Consider the following 23,196-nt stretch of genomic DNA (forward strand, 5'->3'; position numbering starts at 1 on the left):
AAAGAGACAAGTCGGGAAGCCTGGGGTGGAGCCTGGGAGAGTTGTCCAGCGGAAAGCTGGGGGAAAGGCTTGGGCACTGCTCCCCACCAAGTGCTCCTCAAGACAGTTCCTGTTCTATACAAAGAGGCTGCAGTGGTTGCCCCACTTGCATGCCTGGGTTTCCTGGGACCTGAGACCACCCCTGCCCCAGGCCCTGCTCTCTTGACTGCCCCCCTAGCCTGCCGCCCCAGGTCCCCTGTCAGTGAGTTAAAATTAGCTCGGTGCCCAGGCTAAAAATAGCCCCTGCCCAACCCTGAGGCTGCTGGGCTGGGGGAGGGGAGTCCCTGTGGGAGGGGAAGATGGTGGGAACTAGGTTTTTGGGTAGTGAGCTTGCCAGGCAGAAGCCTGACTTCAGGATCAAGCCCTAGAAGAGCTCTGGGGTAAAGAAGAGAGGCTGAGGTGGGAGTGGGCGGGGCAGGAGGCAGAATAGAATTGGAGAGGAAGGAGGAGAGCAGCCCAAGGGGGCACCTGCAGGAGGGGGTGTGAGAACGGAGCTGTGAGTGGGACATGGAGAGACAGTGTCAGACCTTGAGAGGGACAGCGACCTTTGAGGGGAAGGACCTGGCGTGGGAACCATGGGAAGCTGCCCCTGAAGCCCTTGGGGGCCCTGCTAAGCCTCCTCCTTTCTCCTAGAGCTCCTTAGCCTGTGTCTGTCTGCTTTAGGGTAGCCCAAGGCTGGAGGGGAGAATGATTGGAAAGGTTTTGGGTTCTGGGGGTCAGAGGAATTGGGGCGGGAGCCTGGTCCTAGGTGTGGCCCTGTGCCCCCTTCTGGGCCAGCCCGCCCTTGGGAGGCTGGGCAGAGCCCATCAGCTCCTTGCCAGGCCTCTGGGGCCTCTGTGGGCCCTTGTCCCTCCCTTGTCAGCCTCCTGGCTGGACTGCAAGTTCTCAGAGGGCAGGGATGGTGCCCAGTGCCAAACCCAAGTCAGAGTTCCACACGCAGTTGTGGAGCTTGACTCTCCCCACTTCTCTAGATCTTTGTCTGGTCTCTGCCTCCCCTCTGTGCTCCAGTTGCCCTCTCCTTTTCTGCCCTACACTGCCTCCTGACCTCACTGCCTCTGTCTCTCTGTCTCCTTTCCTGTGTATGCGTCTTTGCCCCCCCTCCCGCCTCACCCACGCCTCCTCCCTCCCTCGTTAGTGAGCAGGCTGCTTGAGGCCGCCTGACTGTGGGGGTGACAGGTGGATTGGATTGTCACCCCCCTCCCCCAGCGCCTGCTGCTTATTTCATGCCCTGCAGCCCAGCCACAGGGAAGGGGCGGGAGGAGGGATGACAGCTGTCTCCAGCGCCTCCTGCCTTCCCCTCCAGTCCACAGCCGGCAGCCTGGAGCAGCCTAGGAGGGAATGATGAAGGCCGCCTAATGAGAGCTCCCTTTCTCACGGGGAAGGAGCACATTGAGACCCATTGCTCTGTGATGCCGGGTGTCCACTCAGCCTCTCTGGGCATCTGCTCCGCATTGACCAACATTGCAGTAGAACTTTGCAGGGAGATGCCCTGCAGTTCCTCTGAGAGCTCCAGCCCCTTGGGATCAGAAGGCCAATAGGGCTGGAAAACTGTTAGGGAGAAGCAGAAGCAGAGGTGTACATGGAGCTGGGTGCTGGAAAGCAGGCCTCCTGCAGGCCCCCAGGAAGAACAGCCCCACTCAGCCTGCTGCAGCTGTGGCTCCAGGGGGCTGCCCTGACTGTCCCCCACCGCCCAGGCCACCCTCACACAGGAACTGAGATAGCATCATTTTGAAACCTGAGAGTGGTTTGAATATTGCTCAGGTACCAAGAGGTGTTACACTAGGGAGGCCAGGGCCTGTTTCTTCTCCCATGCCCCCTCCAAACCGGTCCTCTTTTAGGGTTCCTTTTGCATTTCATTTGTACATGATTTACATAATAAGCAACCCATAATTCCTATTGGGTCTGTAGCCCAGTTTGAAAAATAGCTGCCAGTGGGGTCCTTCTGTATCCCATGCACATTCTGGTGTCTTCAGCTAGCTGGCCTTGTCCTGCTCTTGCCAGCCCCTCTTGTTCTGTTTGTAAGACTTTCCTGCAGCTGCCCTTCCCCTCAGACTTGGGCCCAGTCCACCTACCTTCTCCCCATGCTTCTCCTGCTCCTCCATCAGAAAGGCCTGGCTTGTCCCACCAGGTCCCAGGAGACGTGTCCTGCCTAGCTTTGCCCAGTCTAGGAAGGCTTTGAGGAGTGCTTGTGTGAAACAGGATGGTGCCAGCTGCAGGAGTCATGGCTGTGGCCTGAGGTTGGGAGGGGACAGGTCCTGGGGCCATCAGAACTGAAGCTGTTTCTTTTACAGTTCAAGTCCTTCAAGCACAGGACTGTGGATACCAGGCAGAGTGAAGGAGAAACAGTTAGAGGAGAAGCAGCCAAAGGCCTGATTCTGGAGAAGGCTGCTTAGAGGCAGAGACAGGAGAAGAGGACATGAGGAATAGGGTCAGGCCAGGCTGGGATGGAGAGTGCACATCTGGAGAACAGATGCCCAGGCCTCTGGCTCCTGGCAGCTGGCTAGGTAATTAGGCAGAGGGCTAATTAAGGAGGTCCAGGTGTTCATTAAAATCTCTCTGATGAGGTAGGAGGGAAACTTGGGTGGGATAGACCTCCACACATTGGATAGGGTCAGGTTAGGGTCCTCAGTGCCCATCTGGGCCTAAGCTAACCATCTTTTATCCAAAGTCATGGTTGAGTTCATGTTCTTGCCCCAGGGCTCCAAAGAACCTAAAGCAGTATGGAATGGATAGCTGTGGGTAAAGAGGTGGTACAGACTGTACCTGCTTTGTAGGAGGCTGTGGTTCGCTAGGACATCCCCTCTGGTGGTGTTCACACAGGGTGGGGGTCAGCGACAGGGAAAGGACTCTGGGAAACGTGGAATTATAAAAAGTACTTTGCGCTCTCTTGGAGGAAGTGGGGATAGATGGGGCCTGGTGTTTTCAGCCCTGGCTTCCTTCTACCAGCAGATTCTCAGTGGGTCTCTGTGGCTTCCCTGCCTTCTCAGCCCTGATCCCTCTCGCATCCCAGCTCCCCCAGCATGAGGCGGGGGTGGGGGGGGCGGTGTAGGAGATCAGCTAGGGAGCTGGTTGCCAGGCGACAGTTGCCTAAGCAACTTCATCCTCTCTATCTCCATGTGCTTAGGGCTGCTCCTTAGAAGACTTTAGAGTCTCACCCTGTGCACCAGCCAAGCGGAGGGTGGGGAGGGTTGAATGGATGGCAGGGGTGGTGGGAGAGTGGGTGGTGTCCAGACAGACAAGCTTCAAGGGAAGCTGGATGAGGGAGGGTTCTGGTCACATGAAGTACAGAGGAACTTATGTCACAGCAGGCCTGACAGAGGTTAGACTATAAGAAGAACCCACAGGGCTCTGAACAGTGAAACCATCTTTTCTTTTTGCAGACTACCCTTGAGCTCCTGTCAGAGGATAGAATAATGGAAAAGAGATATAATTCCTGCCCTCATCAAGTTTTGGTCTCATAGAGGAGCTAGCATAAAATAGAAAAACAGAATTATAATTATTTACATCACAAGAGTGGCTTTTTGGAGCATCATGAGAACAAGAGGGAGGGTTCTTAGTGTGGAAGAAGTGATGGTACTGATTGTAATGGATCAGGGTTCACCTCTGCAGGTCTGCTTCTGAACAGAGATGGTGAGGGAAAATAGGGGTGGAGAGCCTCAGTATGAGTGCAGTCCTTCCAGAGGAACGAGTATAGCTCTTCTGGGTCCCCTTACCCTTGAGTGCCCTGCCATCCCACTATGCCACGGCTCTGGAGAGCACAGTCTTGGACTATACTAAGTGGGAGACTGAAAAATCTGCCTGGAGTCTTTGCAGAGCAGTTTGGCAAAGATGGGGGTCATAGGCAAAGAGTGGGGCAGCTGGCACTGGTTCTAACTGGGGCTGCTGCTGCTGCCACCGCCCCAGGATTTATGTGTAGGAGCTATAGGAAGCCAGGGCTTAGGGAACACCTGGAGGACAGAGGGTCTGGGTTCATACTCTGAGGAGAGCAGATGGTAGAGGGTCTTTGGAGGAGTAGGCAGGAGTTCCTTGCTTTCTGTAGCTCTCTGGGCATAGCTTCAGCTAGGCTGGGAAAGCATGAGGATCTGGCCCTGTGATGGAAAGGTGGGCAAAGTTGTCCAGTGGCCAATTCTACACTCCGATCCTTTCCTCCACCTCTTTCTTCGATGGCCAGAATGCTGGGCTGATTTCCATGTGGAATGGACTAAGAGAGACTCAAAGAAGCTGAAGAGCCATGACAGCGTGTGGAGGATGTTCTCTGTCATCTCCACCTCTGGATAGCTCCACCCAGCTAGGAGGAGGGTGGACAGAACCCAGGTCACTCCTCCCTGCACTCTGCAGTAGGGTCTGTGGGGTTGCTCTATAGAGGAGGAATTCTGTAGTGGGTGGAGCCGGACTTCTCTGCTGTTCCACATGTCTTGCATGACCCATATAGAGTGACTTTAGGAAGCAAGTCCTGGGGATGGTGATGAATGCTACTCAAGAGGCTGAGGGAGGAGGATCACAAGTTCAGGGCTAGCCTGGGCAACTTAGTGAGTCAGTGTCTCAAAGTTAAATAATTAGTTCAGTGGTAGGATGTTTGCTCAGCCTGCAGAGGGTTCAATCTCCAGGAGCACAAGTAGGTGGTAGTGGTAGAATCATGCCTTCCTGTACAGTTTCCCAGAGAGCTCCATCCTAGATGCAAGGACTCCCAGAATGACAAAGTTGAAATGGCCATCAGGTTGGTCATCTTTGTCTTGCCCTGGGACCCTTGAGTCCTCAGAGGCCCTGGCCACACTTGAGAGCATGCACCACTCCTGACTCTGTCCCTGTACCCTTCCCATCCTGCAGTTTCCTCTGGAGTGCAGGGAAGTGGCTGTTTCCTACACAGCTGTTCATCCAGTGGGCCAGGGTGGGTTAGGGTGTTCTGCAGTGCGGACCGTCAGGTGCCAGGGCCCTTGCTAGTATGTCAGTTGGCTATTCGAGAAGCACTGCTCGGTCAGCCTGGCCTCCATGCCTGACCTGGACCTCTCAGACAGGGTGGGGCCACAGGGGGACTGTGCCCCTTTTTGTACGAGTAATTTTAGTACTCCTATCAGGGTTGCTGTCTACAGCTTGTGTGTTCTAGTAGCAGAGTTGAGTAGTTGCAGCAGAAAGTGTGGCCTTTATAGCCTAAAATATTTAGGTTCTTTACAGAAAAAATTTCCTAGGGCTGGGGGGTGGCCTGGTGGGGATGGAGCACAGGCCTGGCATGCATGGAACCCAGGAGTCCATCCCCAACACCACAGAAAGAAAAAGAAATGCCTACTTCTGACCTAGAAGAGTGGCTTGTTTGTTTGTTTAGTTGTTTAAGTAGGAGAGCCCTTTCTTCAAACAAATTTTAGGCTTAAGACTGCTAGGTAAGGGGCCGGGGAGATAGCTCAGTAGAATAAGCGCTTCCCTGGCAAGTGCAAGGGCCTGAATTCAATCCCCGCTTCTGCCAATTGAAAAAAAAAAAGACTGCTAGGTAAAACAAATTATTGTGGAAAATCTCTGGTTGAAGGGAGATGGGGGTCTTTTTTTTGAAAGAGAGTGAGTCTGACTATGTAGTTTAGCCTGGCCTTGAACTATATAGCTCAGACTGGCCTCAAACTCCTAGCAGTCTTCTTCTTCTTCTTCTTCTTCTTTTTTTTGCGGAACCGAGGATTGAACTCAGGCCCTTGCGCTTGGCAGGGAAGCACTTATTCCACAGAGCTATCTCTCTATCCCATCCAGCAGTCTTCTTGCCTTAGCCTCCCAAGTGCTGGGATTAAAGGCATGCACCACCACACCCAGTGAGATGAGGTTCTTGTATCTCCAGGCCCCAGACTTTGTGATCTGGTGTCACAAAAGATCTGCTGTGTTCTTAAGCTAAGCTACTAGAGACCCCTGCCCTGGTACCTGGCATACTGGGCAGATGTTTACCCACTGTGCTTGCCACACCAGACTATAGCATAGGAACCACTGGCCAAGGCCAGAAGGGCAACTGGGAAGCCTACAGAGAGAAGGGAGTCTCCAGAGAGCAGGGCTAGGGGCATTCTCTAGGATCCAGACCATTAGCAGCCAGGAACTCCATGTCCTCTCTGGTCAGGAGCCTGAGTGCTCAGCATGGCCTTGCGTAGGTAGCCATCTCAGCGTGGGCTAAGATACGCCAGCCTCTCATAAGGTGTTGTGAGTCTGCCTTGTGTCCCAGGGATCAAAAAGCTGGGTTCCCGGGGCCTGACAGCCCCCTCATGACCCTTCTGTTCCAGGAGGCTATACAGACGGTGTCCTGCAGACCATGAACTGAGCATCGGTCCTGGACGTTCATGAGCACAGTGTGAGGTACAGCAGGACCTGCCACCCTACAGCCCCTCCCCTCCCCAGCACTGAGGACCTCTGGAGAAGATGGGGAGGAAAAAGATCCAGATCCAGCGAATCACCGATGAGCGGAACAGACAGGTGAGGAAGTCCTAGAGCTTCACAGAGTGGTGAGGACAGGGCTTTCCTAGAGGGCTTCCTGGCAGAGGAGGCGTTCTGGAGGCTATGTTAGAAGAGGAGGGTCTGAGTTGGGAGAAGAGCAGCTGCCACCCCTATATCTCCTGAATCTGTGTCCCAGAACTGGAAGCTGTGCTGTAGCTCTGGAACCATGTGCCCACCCAGGCCACACCTGGAGCTCCCCAATCCCAGAATGCATCTTTCCCTGTCCTCACCTCAGGACCTCCTCTGCTTTTGTCCCTGCCTGCTCTCTCATCCCCAGGACAGAGGTGTGCAGTGCTGGCTATCTCCCATGTTTTCCCCTCCACAGGCTGTCTCTGGCTTTGTCTTGGCCATGTGCTGGCTGGGAGATGCTAGCCCATTCCTTTCCCAAACAGGAGCTCCCATGTCACCCTGAGAATAGGGACTCCCCACTCTTGGGAAAGCGCTCCTAAGCCAGACCTGGCTGCCCATTGCCCTCCTACAGGTGACCTTCACCAAGCGGAAGTTCGGGCTGATGAAGAAGGCGTATGAGCTGAGCGTGCTGTGCGACTGTGAGATCGCCCTCATCATCTTCAACCACTCTAACAAGCTGTTTCAGTATGCCAGCACCGACATGGACAAGGTGCTGCTCAAGTACACCGAGTACAATGAGCCACACGAGAGCCGCACCAATGCAGACATCATCGAGGTGGGCCTGCACTCATAGCCCCGACCTCTGGGTCTCACTAGTAGCTCCTTCTCTCACACAAATCCAGCCTGGGGAGCAGGGAGGGGTCCATAAGGGTCTCACAGTGCCTGGGCCGCCCACCCACCCTTGGGGAAGTCTGCGTCCTGTCTGCAGGCCTTACAAGACCCCAAATCCCCTTCCCCATCTTCTTCCAAGAATCTTCTTGCTACCTTTTGCCTTTGGTCTGCTCTTGCATCTGGTTTGTGTCTCCTTCTTTGTTTCTATCTTTCCTGCTCTGTCTCTGTCTCTCTGTGGGTCTCCGTGACTGTATGTGCTGTTTCGAAGAGAGCTGACATTGTAAACTGTTGAAGGACACAAGCTTTGGAATTCAGCTCTGGCCATTACCGGCCATGTGGCATCAGGCAGGTGTTTGGCATCCTTGAGCCGTGGTGTCTCCTTCCACAAAATAGGATCAGTGCCATCAGGGATGGCTTGAGGCAGCTCGGCTCCTGCATCTCACTCTAAGGTGCACACAGCTTGGGGATAGAATTTGTGTGGATAAAGAGGGTGCCTGGGAAGCCATAGGCTGATTAGAGATTTGCAGGAAATTAAAAAACAAAGCAAGTATTTGTGGGGTCTGGAGCATACAAACCACTGCCTTAGGTTGCAGCAGACGTCTTTGCTTTCCTCCATCTCATCTCCTGCTCTATCTCTGTCCCCATTTCTTTTTCCTCATCCTTTAGGGGTCCATATGTTGCGATGGGCAGAACCCCCAACCCAGAGAGCTTCCTGGTCAGGCCTTAACAAGGGTGTCTTACAGTGCCCTTTGCTGAGCCCTTCCCCATATCACTGACCATGTGCCTAGTGCTCTCCTGGGCTGGCAGTAGCTCCCCTGTACACCCTCCATTTTCGCGTCCTAGCACCAAGCAGCCTTCACCCAGCCCCTGGGGGAGGGAAAGAGGAGCTGAAGTTGGGGGCTGGGGAATGTGGGTGGGAAGACCCTCACTGGCTGATGGTAGTGGTGCGGTTGCAGACCCTGAGGAAGAAGGGGTTCAACGGCTGCGACAGCCCAGAGCCCGATGGGGAGGACTCGCTGGAACAGAGCCCCCTGCTGGAGGACAAGTACCGGCGCGCCAGCGAGGAGCTGGACGGGCTCTTCCGGCGCTACGGGGTGAGCCTCACTCACTGTCTCTCTGTTGGCCCCTCCTGGCCCCTCCCCCAGGCGCTGCACAAGAAGCACAGGGAGTGTGAGAGTCCTGAGGTGGACGAGGTGTTTGCCCTGACCCCCCAGACGGAAGAGAAATATAAAAAGATAGACGAGGAGTTTGATAAAATGATGCAGAGTTATAGACTGGCCGTGAGTAGTCGCGTGGAGGGCGCCTCCCGTGGTGCATGGTGTGGCTTTGCGCCCCGCCCCGGCCCTCTGCTGCCTCTGATGCGTGTCTGCTCTGAGCCGTGCTGGGGCTGGGAGTGCCCACGGAGGACCTTATGACCCTTGCCTAGACTCAGCTCAATGGAGCATTAGCTGGGGGGGTTGTATATAGTGACACATAGAGAACCTCAGGAGGACAGGAAGGTGGAGTGTGCTCTAGCGCAGTCATCCTGGGGAGAACACCCTGCCTAAGGCTGGACTTTGTTTAAATGAAACAGAGACCAAGCTCCCACTCTACCAGCCAGTATATTGCGAGCAGAGCCGGGTCCTGACCCATGGCACAAGCCTTAACAGCTGTGTGTGTGAATTCAGGTCCATACTTAGCCTCTAACCCACTCCCAGTGTGTCCTGCCTGGCTGAGGACTAACCTGCCCCAATCAGGGAGTGTCCCTGGTTCTGCTATAGTGAACAGAGTCTTGTTCTTAGCATCTGGGCCAGAGCTGGACCCCAGAGCACCCTTCTAATGTTGTCCCTTGGTGGGAATGGCAAGTGGAACTGCAAGAGGGCCAAGAGCTGCCCACTTGAGCTGCTGGCTCTAGGACGCATAGTGAAGAACCCTGAAGAACCCTTGCCTACCCTCCAAGGTAGGGCCAGGAGCAAGGACTGACCAGCCCTGACTTTCCCCTCTATCTTTCTGTCTAGTCAGCTGTCCCGGCCCCCAACTTTGCCATGCCTGTCACGGTGCCCGTGTCCAATCAGAGCTCACTGCAGTTCACCAATCCCAGCGGCTCCCTGGTCACCCCTTCCTTGGTGACATCATCCCTCACAGACCCACGGCTCCTGTCCCCCCAGCAGCCAGCACTACAGAGGAACAGCGTGTCTCCAGGCCTGCCCCAACGGCCCGCTAGTGCAGGTGAGTGGGCCACTGGAGTAGAAAGGATGCTGGGATTGTGTAGTGAGTCACCCACCGCAGGATTCCCATGCCTTTGTGGCTGCTGAGGAAGAGACTAGGTCTTGGGATCCCCTCTTTCTGTTCTACCTTCAAAGACTTACTTGGAAAAAAAAAAAAAAAAAAAAGACTTGGGAAGGTAGGGTATCATCAGCTCATGACAGTTCTGCTTTTCCTCAGGAGCCATGCTGGGAGGCGACCTCACCAGTGCTAATGGAGCCTGTCCCAGCCCTGTCGGTGAGTGTAGCTGCCCCTTCAGCCAGGTGGACCTAGAGGAGAGGAGAGGACAGTCCCAAGGCCAGCCCAGATGGGGAGTCAAATCTCTAAGCCCCTTGTTCCTGGGGTGGGTGGCAGTGATTGGTGTGGGTGGTCAACCAAGGTCTGAGTTTGGCAAGGGCTGGGCAGGCTGTGAGGATGGACTCATTCTGGAGCAGTGAGTGGATCGGGCGTTCCCAGTTGAGTTGGTTGGGACCTGGAGAATCAGAGCACCAAGAGCAGCAACAGTAAACCTTTTAGAGCTCTCAGTGATAATGGAAAATCTGCTGTGGCATGCATGCCATAGGCTCAGCACTGGCTTAGAGGACCAGCAGGTCCACATTCACGCCCCCGCACACTGTCGTACTCCAGGAACAGCCAGGTACTTGATGTGTACTTGTGAGCGCATGCACGTAAGCCACAGGAGAGACTGCCCTTTGCCCTCTGCCCCAGCAGTTGACAGACCCTCCTGCCCTTGCCACTGTCCGCCAGGGTAACTGACATCTAATGTCACCATTTACGTCACCCTGCCATTCCTGCCATTCCTAGAGTCATCTGGGAATTGGGATAGAGGCAACCACACACACTGCTGGGGCCATAGCATACTTTTAGGGAACGGATCCACCTGGCGGCAGTTGTATACTAGGGGTAAGAAATTCGTGGATGTGTGAATACCCCTTTCTCATCAGAAGAGGGCCAAGAAATGTTTGTGGACTTCAGAAAAATAGTGATGCAGAGGGAACTGGGAGTCCAGCATGTGGGGAGCACGAGTGAGCCCTCCAGCTAGCTGTGTGGCCCTGGATAAGTCATCATACCTCTCCTAGCCGGACTCGAGTCCCCTTTTCCGTAAACAGGGCTAATGATATGTGTCCTGTCCATTTTGCAGGGTAAACGTGAGGATTAAATGAGATAATATGTGTGTGTGAGGCCTATGGACATTGTGTAGTGTAGAGCACATGTGAAAGATAGTTATTATTCCTGTTGTTACCGGTCTAATTACGGTGGTGGCTGTGTCATCCATTGACCAGTGCCAGCCACGCTGTCAGCACCAGTGAATGGCTTGTTTCCTGCAGGCTAATACAGATACTAGTGTCCCCAGCTAATGGCACCGGGAGCAGTCTGAGTAGATGGGGGTTGGCCCTGGTGACCAGGCTACCACCCTTTCCCACCCTGTCACAGTGCATCCTGTCTAGCGCAGGTTGTGAGATCTGGAGACAAAGCAGAGAGCACGTAGAGCGATGCCTGATCTCAGGTCTGTTGTCTGCCTTGGCAGAGGTGCTGGTTGCTTTGCAGTGCCCCACCTTACTGCTCCTCTCTCATGTCACTTGGATGCCAGACACCCAGTGGTGTAGGACCAAGAGTCCTCTCTCATGCCCAAGATGGGAAGGAAGGCTTTATGGACTATCAGACCACTGAGCACCTACAGAGGCACAGTGACTTGAAAACTTCTGGATGGCGTGGGATTGATGTGGGGACATTAGCAGGGCGAAGGGGTGGCCATACTTTTTTTCCTTCCCTCATCTCTTTTTCTCTCTAGGGAATGGCTATGTTAGTGCCCGGGCTTCCCCAGGCCTCCTCCCTGTGGCCAATGGCAACAGTCTGAACAAGGTCATCCCTGCCAAGTCTCCACCCCCGCCCACCCACAGTGCCCAGCTTGGAGCCCCCAGCCGAAAGCCTGACCTGAGGGTCATCACCTCCCAGGGAGGAAAGGGATTAATGCACCACTTGGTGAGTGTCTGGGCCTTGGCCCAAGAACAGGAGGGTGGGCAAGAGAAGGATGAGGCCTCTGGCTAGAGGGGTACCAGCCTGCCTGGCACCTCCAAGGGAGACCATGGAAGCACAACCCTTTCTCCAAGACCTGTCAAGAACCTGGAATATGGAAGTACTAAGTAGCAGTAGAAAGGGACCACAGTGGGGAGAACATTATGCTGGGAGTATAATAGAGACTGCATTGTAGTGACTGGAGGGTGAGGGTGGGGACTAGAAACTTGTGATGGTGATGGTGTCTCCCCAGTGGAGGTGGGCTGTGGTGTCTTCTAGAACTCAGTTGGCCAGGAAGAGCACCTGCTCTGGGGCAGAGCTGGGTGGGTGGCTGTGGAGATGGTAGAGGCCGGAGACTGAGCCACCCCCTGATTTTATTTCTGCTCTCAGACTGAGGACCATTTAGATCTGGTAAGTGAGGCTGTGAGACATTTGCTGTGCCTCTGAATTCCGGGTCAGCCACTGTTCTGCAGTCCCCCAGCATGACGTGTGTCCTCCTATCCTTCTGCCTGCGTGTGGCACGTGCGGTGTTGACTTGGGTATTTGCTAGGAGCTGTGCTTATGCTGTGGTGACTGGGGGTGGTGAAGATTGAACATGCATGCTGTGTACTGCGTGCTTGTGGATGTCTTCATGTAATGTTGCATTCATTCAGGCGTGTGTATGTGTGTATCTGTATGTCTGTCTGTCTGTGCACAGAGAAATAAAGCCATCTGAGGTCCCAACCCTGATACCCAGGTGAGGCCTTGGATCTCACCAGTCCTCCAGCTCCACTGAGGCCTGCATAGCACTCTTGGAACCCAGGATAGGGAGCTCCTTAGCAAGGATGCCAGCCAGCCAGTAACGGTGCTTTGCCAGGGGAAGCTGAGCCCTAAGCCAAGGGTGGAGTTCGTTCTCTCTCTCTCTCTCTCTCTCTCTCTCTCTCTCTCACTCACTCACTCACTCTCCCTCTCCCTCCTCCTCCCCCTCCCTCCCTCCCTCCCTCTCTTTCTCTGTCTCTCTGTCACACACACATGCATACACACACACATGCACACACACGCTCAGCCAGGAGTGGGGCAACGGCTCCTCCCTCCTCAGCTCCCTGATGGGAGGCCAGAGAGGCTGGAAAAGGCACGCTGGCTTTGGCGGCCAACACAGTGGCAGTTTCGGCCCCAGCAAGGAGTTGGAATAAACAAGTGACTCAACGGCAGATGGAGCTGACAGCCCCACACACGTGTGTGCATACACGCAGGCACATGACACGTCAGGCCCCACGGTCCCCTCCCAGACACATGCACACCTCTCCAGGAGTGTGTGCTATGGTGCAGTGATTCAGGGTGGACTCTGGGGACCTGGACAAAGGAGAAGGCCATGGCTTGGGAGCTCAGGCCCAGCATGGCACTACTGGCTGGCGTCCTTGTCTGTACACATTTGGGTGCCAAGGGACCTGTATGAGTGAGCACGTTTTTCCTTGTGGTCTCAGTGTCTCCAAGTGGGCAGCTGGTGTTCATGTGTCTACAGGGTCTCTGTGCTAACATGCTTCCCCTACCCTTGGGATTCAGGCCCTGCAGCCTGGCCTTGGCATGGAGAGCCTGCCCAAGTCAGCCCCCACCTGCTACCTCCTGACAGACAGTTTTCTCCTGCAGAACAATGCCCAGCGCCTTGGGGTCTCCCAGTCTACCCACTCGCTTACCACCCCTGTGGTTTCCGTGGCAACACCGAGTTTACTCAGCCAGGGCCTCCCCTTCTCTTCTATGCCCACTGCCTACAACACAGGTGAGTGCCTTTGGACAGGAGCGGGTGAGTGGGCCACCATTGGGGAGCACCCGACACAATGGGAGTGCAGAGTCTTAGGCCATTGATTTTGGGGAGCCCCCATCTAATTAGAGTTGCTAGTTAGGAATTTTATTTTTATTTTATTTATTTATTTTTGGTACTGGGAATCAAACGTGGGACCTTAATCTTGCCAGGCATGCGCTGTGCCACTGAGCTAAATCCCCAAGATCTGAATTTTATTTTATTTTATTTTTTTATGCCAAATGTTTCATAGTTTCATATTTTATTTTTTATATTGTATATCTTTATTTTTATTTTATTTTTTCCATAATTTTATTGAGAAATAGCAATGAGACAGTTTCAAACCAAATTGGTAGGACAGTTTCAATAATTAACACATTGCATACATTCTTCCTAGTGGTTAATTGCTGTACAAGATGCGGACATTATATCCCATTTACAAACACCATTAGAACAAATCCCTCTATTCATTAAGAGAATGTAACTATATGTCTATCCTAAGGGATCTGAATTTTAAATAAAACATGTACTTGTTCAGTTTTATTCTGAAGACTTTTTTTTTTCTGCTGAAGCATGTTCTGCTAAAAATATTGTGGGTTTTTGTTTTTTAAACAATGGCCAAGTTTATTTGAGAAAGTAAAAGTGAAGAGTGAGGGGCTGGTGAGATGGATCAATGGTCTAAAGCACTTACTTAGAACAAGCTTAGCAAAGCACAGGGACGGTGGTTCAATCCCCCAGCACCACATGCCAGCCAGCCCCGCCCCCTGGTGGGCTGAGCTGGCCACACACACACACACACACACACACACACACACACACACACACACACAAAATTTTTTAAAAATTAAAAAATAAAGTAAAGAGTGAGAAAAACTACTCAGCAGAGTGAACTTGGGGTGAGTAAAGAGAAAAAGAGGATAAAAGGAAAAATAAAAATACATGCTGTGTTTGGGAAACACAGCTTGGGCTATTGTAGAAAGTTATGATAGCCATTCATCATAACTTTCTTTTTATCTGAAACTCCAACTTGCGTAGGCATTCTTTATCTCTGATGTAGAGCTGAGTGGAGGTAAGGCCCTGTCACAGGGAGCCTCATTGGAGGGAGATGGGACAGAAGTAGGCACAGCAGGCTGCCAAGCCCTAGATGCCAGCTGAGGAGAATGGGCAGGCAGACATAGTGCTAAAAAGGCTTCTCTGAGGACCGGGGAGATAGCTCAGTAGAATAAGCGCTTGTCTGGCAAGTGCAAGGGCCTGAGTTCAATCCCTGGTTCCGCACCCCCACAAAAAGAAAAGGCTTCCCTGAGAATGAAGGCCTGATGAGAGAGGAGATGGGCTGAGGAGGAAGCCCAAGCAGCAGCATGGCCAGGTGGATTTGCCAGCTTCCTTGGCAAGGGCAGAGGAGGGAGAAGGTACTCTTGTGTTGGCTTGGTGGGAGAACCATGAGGAGGAGAGGCAGAGGACTGGTGAAGGTTGAGGAGGCAGATCTGTAGGAGAGGAAGCACTTGAGGACTTGGAAGAGGCCGCTGGGCAGAATTCAGACAGTACACCTAGTGCCCAGCCTGTCCTGAGTCCCCAGGGCTGTGCTGGCTTGTGTCACTCACTCCCACCTACACCTGCTAGTGTAGTCTATCAGAATCTCAGTCAGGCTGCTGTGTCAGGAGGGACTTCCCAGTGAGGGAAGTGCTTTTTACATCATGTCACAGCCCATACCTGGCTGGAGAAGCTGGGTTCTTAGCCCTGAGGGGCCGTTTGCCTCTCCTCAGTTCTCTTAGGTGTGGCTTGCATAGGGCTGTTTCTACAACAAGGGAAGATTCTACCAGAGGACTCCCTAGCTGCTTCCACTGTAGCCCCCATCCCAGAGTGGAAGCACATGAGGCATTAGGCACCAGTACAGACCACACAGATCTGCCCCTCCCTCCTTCCCAGCCCTGTGCAGTATAAGGCCCCTCTGCTGAAAATTGAGTGAGCGGAAGGACCTGATTCATGTTGAGGGGACAGGCTGTAGCATGCAGGTCTGTGAGCCCCTTGTCCCTTGGCTGTGCACATTCACTCCCACAGTCTTAAGTCTTCAGCCTTGGCCTGGCACCCTGAGAGCTGAGCCTTGGTGCTCAAAGCAGTGGGTGGCAAAGGCTTAGTGGGCAACGAGAAAGGCTGGCTCCCAGTGCCAGGCCAGGTGGGATGGGTGGTGGCGGGCAGCCCTTGTTAGAAGCTGCTTATGAGATGGGAACCTACCATGACAGGTTTCCATGGTCTTCTGGTCCTGCAGCCTGTGAAGCCAGTTTCTATTGGTGGACCAGAGACAGGTGCTCAGCACAGCCTTCAGGACCCTTCCTTCTCCTACCCACTCGAGAGGGGGCAGGAGTAGCTAAGCAGACCTGAGGTAGATAGCAAGTGTTTTCAGGTGACCCTAGGTGTGTAACCTAAGCCCAGTGAGCACAATGCTGTTTACATTTGCTGTGAGTTCGAGTTCCGGCTGGGGTGATCTGGCTGCGGTCCTGTCTGGGGCAAGAGGTGGGCCCAGCCCTTTGTTGATACTAGCTACTCAGGTTCGCTGTGGTGGCTCAGGGCGGCGGTGCTGCTCCTGGCCTCCAGGAGCTATGTGTCCTCTGGGTAGACTCCAACTGGAATCTGGTGGGCAGAAGCAGGACTGAGAGTGGGGTCTCTGATGTCCACTCCCTGAGCTACACCAGCACATCACTGTTCTGGGCCTGGCTTCATTGTTTGCAAATATAAGTCAGAAATACTCAGTCTTGGGCCCATTTTTTACTTTGTTCAGCTTCTTAAATATAAGCATCACAGAACTCAGTAAACATCAGGAAACGAGATGCAAGCATGGGCCACCTCTGGAATGAGGTTTAGAGGTCACAGAGAGCCCTCTGAGCCCTGCCACTGGCTCCACGACACAGGCTGGTCCACACCCCTGAGGCTGCAGCTGCTTCATCAGTAAAGTACTGCTAGGAAAATCTGAGCCAGACGGTGCTCTGCATGCCTCGGTGTGGAGCTCCCTGTGTCCTGCCAGCAGCTGTGCCTGTGGGAAGTATCTGCCCCTGCCTCCCTAGAGCAGAGAGTAAGCAGCTTGCCTCGGGTCATGTGACATTGGCCTCGAAGCTCAGCCCTTTAACTTCCCTGCTGCGTCATGCACGTTCCTCCTGTGCTCCTTATATAGACAGAGGGCTGGAGTCCCTGCCTCTGGACTAGTAGCCTCGTGGTGTAGGTGGGGATGCTGGGATATGCCCCTTCCCAGCATTCCCTCTGCTCTCACAGTGAGTATCCCAAACAGGATGCACCCATGGAGCTGTGCATTCTGTGAACCTGTTAGGGCTCCATCTATTCTAAGGCAGTGTAGGTGCCTCAGTGTCCTCTGTGGATAGACTATTTATTTATTTATTCACTTATTTCCATTTTGACCCAACATTTACTGTCCTTTTACTACATGTCATCTTTTTTGTTTAGAAACTGCTTCTGGTTAGTTCTCCGACAATAACTCCAAAGCATGTAAAATAAAATCAACCTCCTTTTTATATATTCAGCAGCTGTGGCCCCCTCAGCCACCTACCCAGGTTGGCTAGGAGAATAGAAGGCTCAGGCAGCATGGATAGACAGTTTAGAAAGGAATGAATACCCTCCTGGGGCATTGTCCAGAACCTCAGCTTGGGGCTTCAGTCTGGGCCCAGGAAGGCCTGCGTGTCTTCTTGTCTGTGGGCACAGTGCCTCGAGCCCCCTCTTAGGTTAGCGATAGCCTGAAGACATTTGGGGAAGGGTAGTTGCCACGTTGCTCTCTGGACACCCTTGCTTGCCTGTTGGCCTCCATGGCTCCTGCTGCCTCGAAAGATTTAGCAGTTGGAGGGATAACAGACATAATTGGACTTTCCCTACTGTCCCTTTCCTCTTATTTTCTGTTTTGTAATTATATAATACATACATATTTTTTTCAGACATTATATATTTTTTTTTCTTGATGTACAGTTTAGGCTAGCCTTGAACTCACCCAGGGTATACACCTTTGAGTAACCTTCCTGCCTCAGCCTCCTGAATGCTGGTATTACAGGCCTGCATCACCATATCCCTCAATAATTGTCATTATAAAACTGATACTTACACATGATTTCTTTTTAAAGTTCACTGTTTTAAAAACTATTCTCTTCATCCTATTAGAAATACAGCACCTCCTGTTATTATGACTTGCATTTTTCTGAGTGCCATCTTCACTGAATTTTTATGAGTTTCTCAAATTCCTCACATCTGTCTTTAAACACCACCTGTCCCCTTATCTCCATGGTCCTCCTAGTGGCTCCCTCTCCAAGCTCCTCCTTGCCTTCTCCTGCTGCAGATTACCAGTTGACCAGTGCAGAGCTCTCCTCCCTACCGGCCTTCAGTTCGCCAGGGGGGCTGTCACTAGGCAGCGTCACCGCCTGGCAGCAGCCGCAGCAGCCCCAGCAGCCGCAGCCTCCACAGCCACAGCCGCCACAGCCACAGCCGCCACAGCCTCCGCAGCCTCCGCAGCCTCCGCAGCCATCTCAGCAGCCCCACCTGGTCCCCGTGTCTCTTGGCAACCTCATGTGAGTCCTTGGGAGGTTTCCCATGGGCGCTTGCGGGGAGGAGTGGGAAGAATACCCGTGAGGCAGTGTGGCACTAAGTGGCAGCCCAAGAGACTCACACAGTTCTCTGTCCATCCAGCCCCAGGGTGCGGGGTGGATTGGACCTGGGCTGTAGGGGATAGATGACAGGGACAGAACTAGAACTAATGCCACTTTTTTCTCTTTTCTCTCCATCTTGTGTCTCCCTCTTATCCTTGTCCCCCACTGTCTTTCTTTTTTCCTTTGTGGCTTTTCAATCACCCAACTCTTTCTTTCTGTCCCCTGTCCCCAATCGCTGTTGCCTGCCTCCAGCCCAGGCAGCCCCTTGCCCCATGTGGGCGCTGCCCTCACCGTCACCACCCACCCCCACATCAGCATCAAGTCAGAACCGGTGTCCCCAAGCCGAGAGCGCAGCCCTGCGCCTCCCCCTCCGGCAGCGGTGTTCCCAGCTGCCCGCCCAGAGCCCGGTGATGGTCTCAGTAGCCCTGCAGGAGGATCCTATGATACAGGAGAACGTGATGATGGCCGGGGGGACTTCGGGCCCACACTGGGCCTGCTGCGTCCGGCCCCAGAATCCGAGGCTGAGGGCTCGGCTGTGAAGAGGATGCGGCTGGACGCCTGGGTACTGTAGCACCTCCCCTGCCTGCCAGTGTGTGCTGCACCCAGGGCTGCCTCGTGTGCCCCGACCTGTTTCTCTCCTGAGAGGCTGTGGTCAGCCAGCCCTCCCTCAGTCCGTTTGTCATCTCAGGAGAGGCTCATCTGCCCCAGCACTGGTCTGCTCAATGCCCCACAGCTGGCCCACCCCTAGCATCGGCCCATGGGAAAGGGGAGTGGGGAGCCTCAGCAGCTGGGTCCCCCTCACACCCCTTCTCCATCTCCTCTCTTCACAGACATTAAAGTGATGTTCCCACTCCCCTCCCAGCCTCCCCGATGAAGAGTTGACAATCTCACCACCCCCCCACCCCTGTCCTGGGCTCCTCCCGCTCGACCCCCACTTCCTTTCTTGTGCTCCGTGTCCTGTTGATGGTTACATTTGTGTATAATTATTATTATTATATTATTATTATTATTATTATATTTTTTTTAATTTGGATTCTCGCTTTAGAGAGAGGGATGCTCTCATCCCCTCTCAACCCCACCGTTTTCACTGGTGGGGGGCTCTTTTTTGCGGGAAGGGGGGGACACTTTGCACGTTGTACACATATGCTGCAGGAAGGGTGGGGGGCCTGGTAGGCCTTGGGGAAAGGACAGTTGGCCAAGCCCTGCATGTGGAGCCCTCCCGCCCCATCTCCCAGATAGAGGGAAAGAACCAAAAACTACCAAGCAACAAAAACCCCTCCAGTAGACTAAAACCCCAAAGGTAGCTTGATGGGTGACTTATATCCAAGGGAATCGGAGGAAGCAGAGGGTCTCCATTTCGGGGCTGTTCCCCACAGGCGCCTGTCCAGCCAAGCCCAACCCTCAGGCGCCCTGCACACTTACACAACACACTCGCTGGCTCTGTGTGCTGCACCCCCAAGTTGTATGGGTGCTGGCTGAGCTTCTGGGCTGGGAAGGCTGCCTGGACCTGAGGCTGGGGGCAGGGCTTTGAGGGTGGCCTCTCTCGAAGCACATATGGGGAGAAAAGTGGTGAGGCGCAAGGAGGACAGAGGGGCTGGGTGAGGGTGCGCAGGCCCCTCCATCCACAGCCTTTTCTCTAGGATACACAGTGCAATAGTGCGCCAACCTCAGCAGACCAGCCCTGTCAAGCTGGCCCTGCCAGAGCTCCAGGGAGGTGCTCTGGGGCTGGGCACAAAGAGCAGGTGTGGGAGGGCGTCCCCTGCCTTGCATGCACGCCACCCCGCCCTAGGGAGCTGGTTGGTGGGGTGGGGCAGCGTTCAGCTCCCCAAGGGAAGCCGCCTCCGGGTGCCTGCTCCCAGCCCTCCTCCCTGCTCTGGCACCCTCACTGTCTGCTACCTCCTGTCCCACTGCCTCCAGGCCACGTCCCACCGCCCCTCTTGGCTACTGTAATTGTATATAGTGACCTTTGGAAAACATTAGCGGTGTAACAGTCCAGGAAACTTTTTTGTTGTTGTTGTTGTTGTATTGATATGAAATGAGATTCTATTTTTGTCAAAGTATATTGTAATAATAATGACTCAAATGGCCCGTACTGTACAGACGAGATTCTTCTGCTGTTATTCTTCCTCCCCTTCCCTCCCCTCCCCTGTCCTCCCTATCCTTCCCTTCCCCTCAACTGCCCCCACCATAGGGAGCCCAATGCCCCAAGAGGCAGAGAATGGATCCCATGACTTGGGCTGGATCAGAGACCAGCCTGGAGGGGGTGGAACCCCATTGTGCTCTCCACTCCCACTGATATCCCTGCCTGGCTGGGAGGGTGACAAGGGCAGGCTGGCAGGACTCTGGCCATTCCTCCACACATGCCCAGCTGCTTGGCCCAAGGGGGCGGTGCCCCAGCACTCCTGTCGGAGATTAGTGTTAGACCAGGCCCCATGCAACAGGTATCTGTGCCTACTGCTGACCCATCCTCACAGTATTCTGGCACTTGACACAGGAAAGGAACCAGGGCCAGAGAGGTGTATGTGGCTACATGTGCTCAGGCATGTTGGAGAGGGCCTCTGGTATTTCTGTGTCCCAGTGTACCTTTGTGTTGGAGTATGTATGTGTTGCACGTGTGCGTGCGTGCACACTTGTGTGCAATGTACCTTTATGTCCCTCTGAGCGGGGGAGGGGGGTAGATTCCTGAATCTTTGTGGGACAGGAGCTCTGAGCACAGCTCTGTGTCTGATGGCCTGGTGTGTTTCCAAAGAGATAGTGACTCTTCAGCTCCACTGCCCTGGCTTCCAGCTCTGTGTCCCTCTCTCCCCTCTGTTCCTGCCCTTGGCTCTGGCTTCCATCCTGCAGTTGGAGGCAGCTGGCATTTGGCCCTCTTTGCTTCTCTCTGCACCCTTCCCTGTCAGGGCTGCCTTCCTCTGGGACCATGGCCTCTCGGCACAGTTGTCCGCTGGACCCCCCACACCTGACACACAGTGCCCTTTCCCAGAGCACCTGCTCCCACTTTCAGAGAAAAATTCTAATTCTTCTTCCAAGGCTTTTTACTCCACCAGGCAGTGGTCCTTCCTTACCACCTCAGACTCAGTGGGCTGCCAGCAGGGATGCAAAATGTCCAGCCTTCCCCAGGTTCCTAGGGCCATTTCAGGAATCAATGGGACTTGACCAGGGTGTTGCAGGCAGGCAGGATGGACCTGGCACGTGATAGGCATTCAGTGATGCTGAATGGCTGATAGGTGCTCACTAAGTGTTGCATGACTGGCCTTCTCTTCTCAGGCTACCCCCCCATCCCCAGTCTGCCCACCTTCTAGCAGAACTTGGCCACCATGACCCCAGAGTGGGGGTGAGGCCCTGCAGTTCTCGGTGCAATATTTGCCGGTTTTGCCCTCTGCTCGGAAGGGCAGACCTGGCTTCTGATTACCCTGTGTGGATGTGTGTGTGTCCTTCTCTGTCCCTGGCAGCAGGGATTAGTCTGTGAATGAATATGGGACATTTCTGCAGTCAGTACCCCAAGGTTTCTTTTGGTAGGGGCTCCTGGCTAGCTCAGACCTCAAGTAGGGACTTCTTTTTTCTTCCTCTCACAAGCCAAATTTGTTTCCACCCACTCCCTCTGAAGGACTGGGCAGTCGCCAAAGTAACCACTGGAGTCATCCATGTCCCTCCGCTCCCCAGGTTCCCACAGTTTTCAGGGACAGTGGGCCAGAAGGCCGCCTGCCTCAGTGGAACACACACCTCCCCACAGTGCAGCAAGGAGCAGACTGACTCAGCCCTGCCCGCCCCTCCCCCTTCGGACAGGAAGGAAGTAATGCACCTTCTTTTGCTGATTATTTATTTGTTTGGAGAGACAGAAATGATGTAAAAGTGTATCTAGAAATATCTATATCTCTATATATTTTTAACTAACTCTTTGGATTCCCAGGAGGTAGGGGAGTTAGGTATTCATGGAGGGGAGACCTGGAGCCTGGGAATTCCTTGATCTCCCTCTTGGCCTTGCACCCCCCCCCCCACAACTATTGGTAGAAGGACTGGGATTTGTATGGGGGCAGGAGGTGGGGATGGCCTGTGGAGAATCTGGATTCTCTGCTGTCCCCATCCAAGTCCCAGAAGAAGGGTGGGAGGGGGGTGGGACGAGGGAGGGAGGAGTGGGTGGGCTGAAGAAGTGACCCACCCCCAAGCCCGACAATCACCCACACTCCTGGGGCGCCTGGGTCCTGGGCAGGGCGAGTCCAAGTGTGTGGCTGTTGATTTGTTTTCAATATTTCCTTTCGTGCTGTATGGTGATGCTTTCTTAGTACTCTACACAATAAGAAAAGACAAAGTCCTCGAGATTCTTATGAGTTTTGTTTGAAAACTCTTTCACTATATTTGTTGTAAAGAGGTTTACTATTAAAAGAAAAGAAGACACGTTTCTGATACTTTGGTGTGGGCTTTGGTTTCTTTGGCGCGGTGAGGAGGGGAGGGCAGGCCTGAGTGGCCTGCCCACGTTCTTCTGCCTGGCAGGGAGAGGTGGTTGGTGCTAGGGCTTGCGTGCCCAGGTGTCTTGGTGGAAGTCTCTTCCAGGTGCTCTGTCAGAAGAAGGCAGCCCTTGACTGAGTTGTTCAGTTAGAAGCCCCAGAAGACACCTGGGCACAATAGTGCATACCTGTAACCCTGGCATTCTGTGAGGCGGAGGCAGGAGGATCTCAAGCTGAAGCCCAGCCTCAGAAACTTAAGTGATTCAGCAAGATTCTGTCTCAGAATTTTAAAATATATATTAATTAAGGATTGAGGGGGGCTGGGGAGATGGCTCAGTGGAATAAGTGCTTCTCTGGCGAGTGCAAGGGCCTGAGTTCAATCCCCGATTCCAAAAAAAAAAAAAAAAAAAAAAGATGGAGGATATAACCCCTAGCAGGGTTTGGCTTCTTCTCTGAACTGACCACATCAGGCTGCAAAGGCAGGGCAGCCTTGTACAACAGCCAAGGCTGGCCTGTAAATGCCTGTAGTCCACCCTGTAGGCTAAAGGCTGCGGTTGCTGCACATTCAGCCAGCTGCGGGGGGGGGGGGGGGTGCGGGGTGGGGGAGTCACAGTGTCCTCAGGCCTTGGGCATCCTTGCTGCAAAACGCCACCATCTGTGTTGACTCTGCACCTCTCACAAGGTTGGCTGACTTTGTTTCTCTCAGCAGAGGGAGAGGAGAGGGTTAGAAGAGCAGGCTGCCTGTAGCAACTTGGGAAAGTGGCCTCCACCTACCCCTGCCTAGCATTCTGGGTATCTTGTCCCTACCTACTGCGAGTCATGGCTGCTATGTGGGACCAAT

General features: G+C 53.7%; 1 protein-coding gene across 5 annotated transcripts in view; it reads left to right on the forward strand.

Annotated features, from left to right (window-relative positions):
- Nucleotides 1-20,009, forward strand: part of Mef2d (myocyte enhancer factor 2D) — a 35,565-nt gene extending 15,556 nt beyond the window's left edge. For 2 of the 5 annotated variants that reach the window (XM_023713817.1, XM_004629731.2), the window contains exons 2-12: nucleotides 6,285-6,474; nucleotides 6,977-7,180; nucleotides 8,193-8,330; nucleotides 9,234-9,444; nucleotides 9,661-9,717; nucleotides 11,273-11,463; nucleotides 11,887-11,907; nucleotides 13,123-13,252; nucleotides 17,604-17,832; nucleotides 18,163-18,472; nucleotides 18,741-20,009. In XM_023713817.1, the coding sequence (XP_023569585.1) occupies nucleotides 6,421-6,474; nucleotides 6,977-7,180; nucleotides 8,193-8,330; nucleotides 9,234-9,444; nucleotides 9,661-9,717; nucleotides 11,273-11,463; nucleotides 11,887-11,907; nucleotides 13,123-13,252; nucleotides 17,604-17,832; nucleotides 18,163-18,472; nucleotides 18,741-18,752 (1,557 nt within the window). In that variant the 5' untranslated portion in view covers nucleotides 6,285-6,420 and the 3' untranslated portion in view covers nucleotides 18,753-20,009. Of the gene's footprint in view, nucleotides 1-6,284; nucleotides 6,475-6,976; nucleotides 7,181-8,192; nucleotides 8,331-8,381; nucleotides 8,517-9,233; nucleotides 9,445-9,660; nucleotides 9,718-11,272; nucleotides 11,464-11,886; nucleotides 11,908-13,122; nucleotides 13,253-17,603; nucleotides 17,833-18,162; nucleotides 18,473-18,740 lie in introns of all 5 variants that reach the window. The other 3 variants (XM_023713818.1, XM_023713820.1, XM_023713819.1) reach the window with 3 other exon arrangements.
- The last annotated feature ends 3,187 nt before the right edge of the window (nucleotides 20,010-23,196 follow it).

This window comes from Octodon degus, unplaced genomic scaffold, assembly GCF_000260255.1.
Source record: "Octodon degus isolate 3935 unplaced genomic scaffold, OctDeg1.0 scaffold00032, whole genome shotgun sequence".
NCBI lineage: Eukaryota > Metazoa > Chordata > Mammalia > Rodentia > Octodontidae > Octodon > Octodon degus.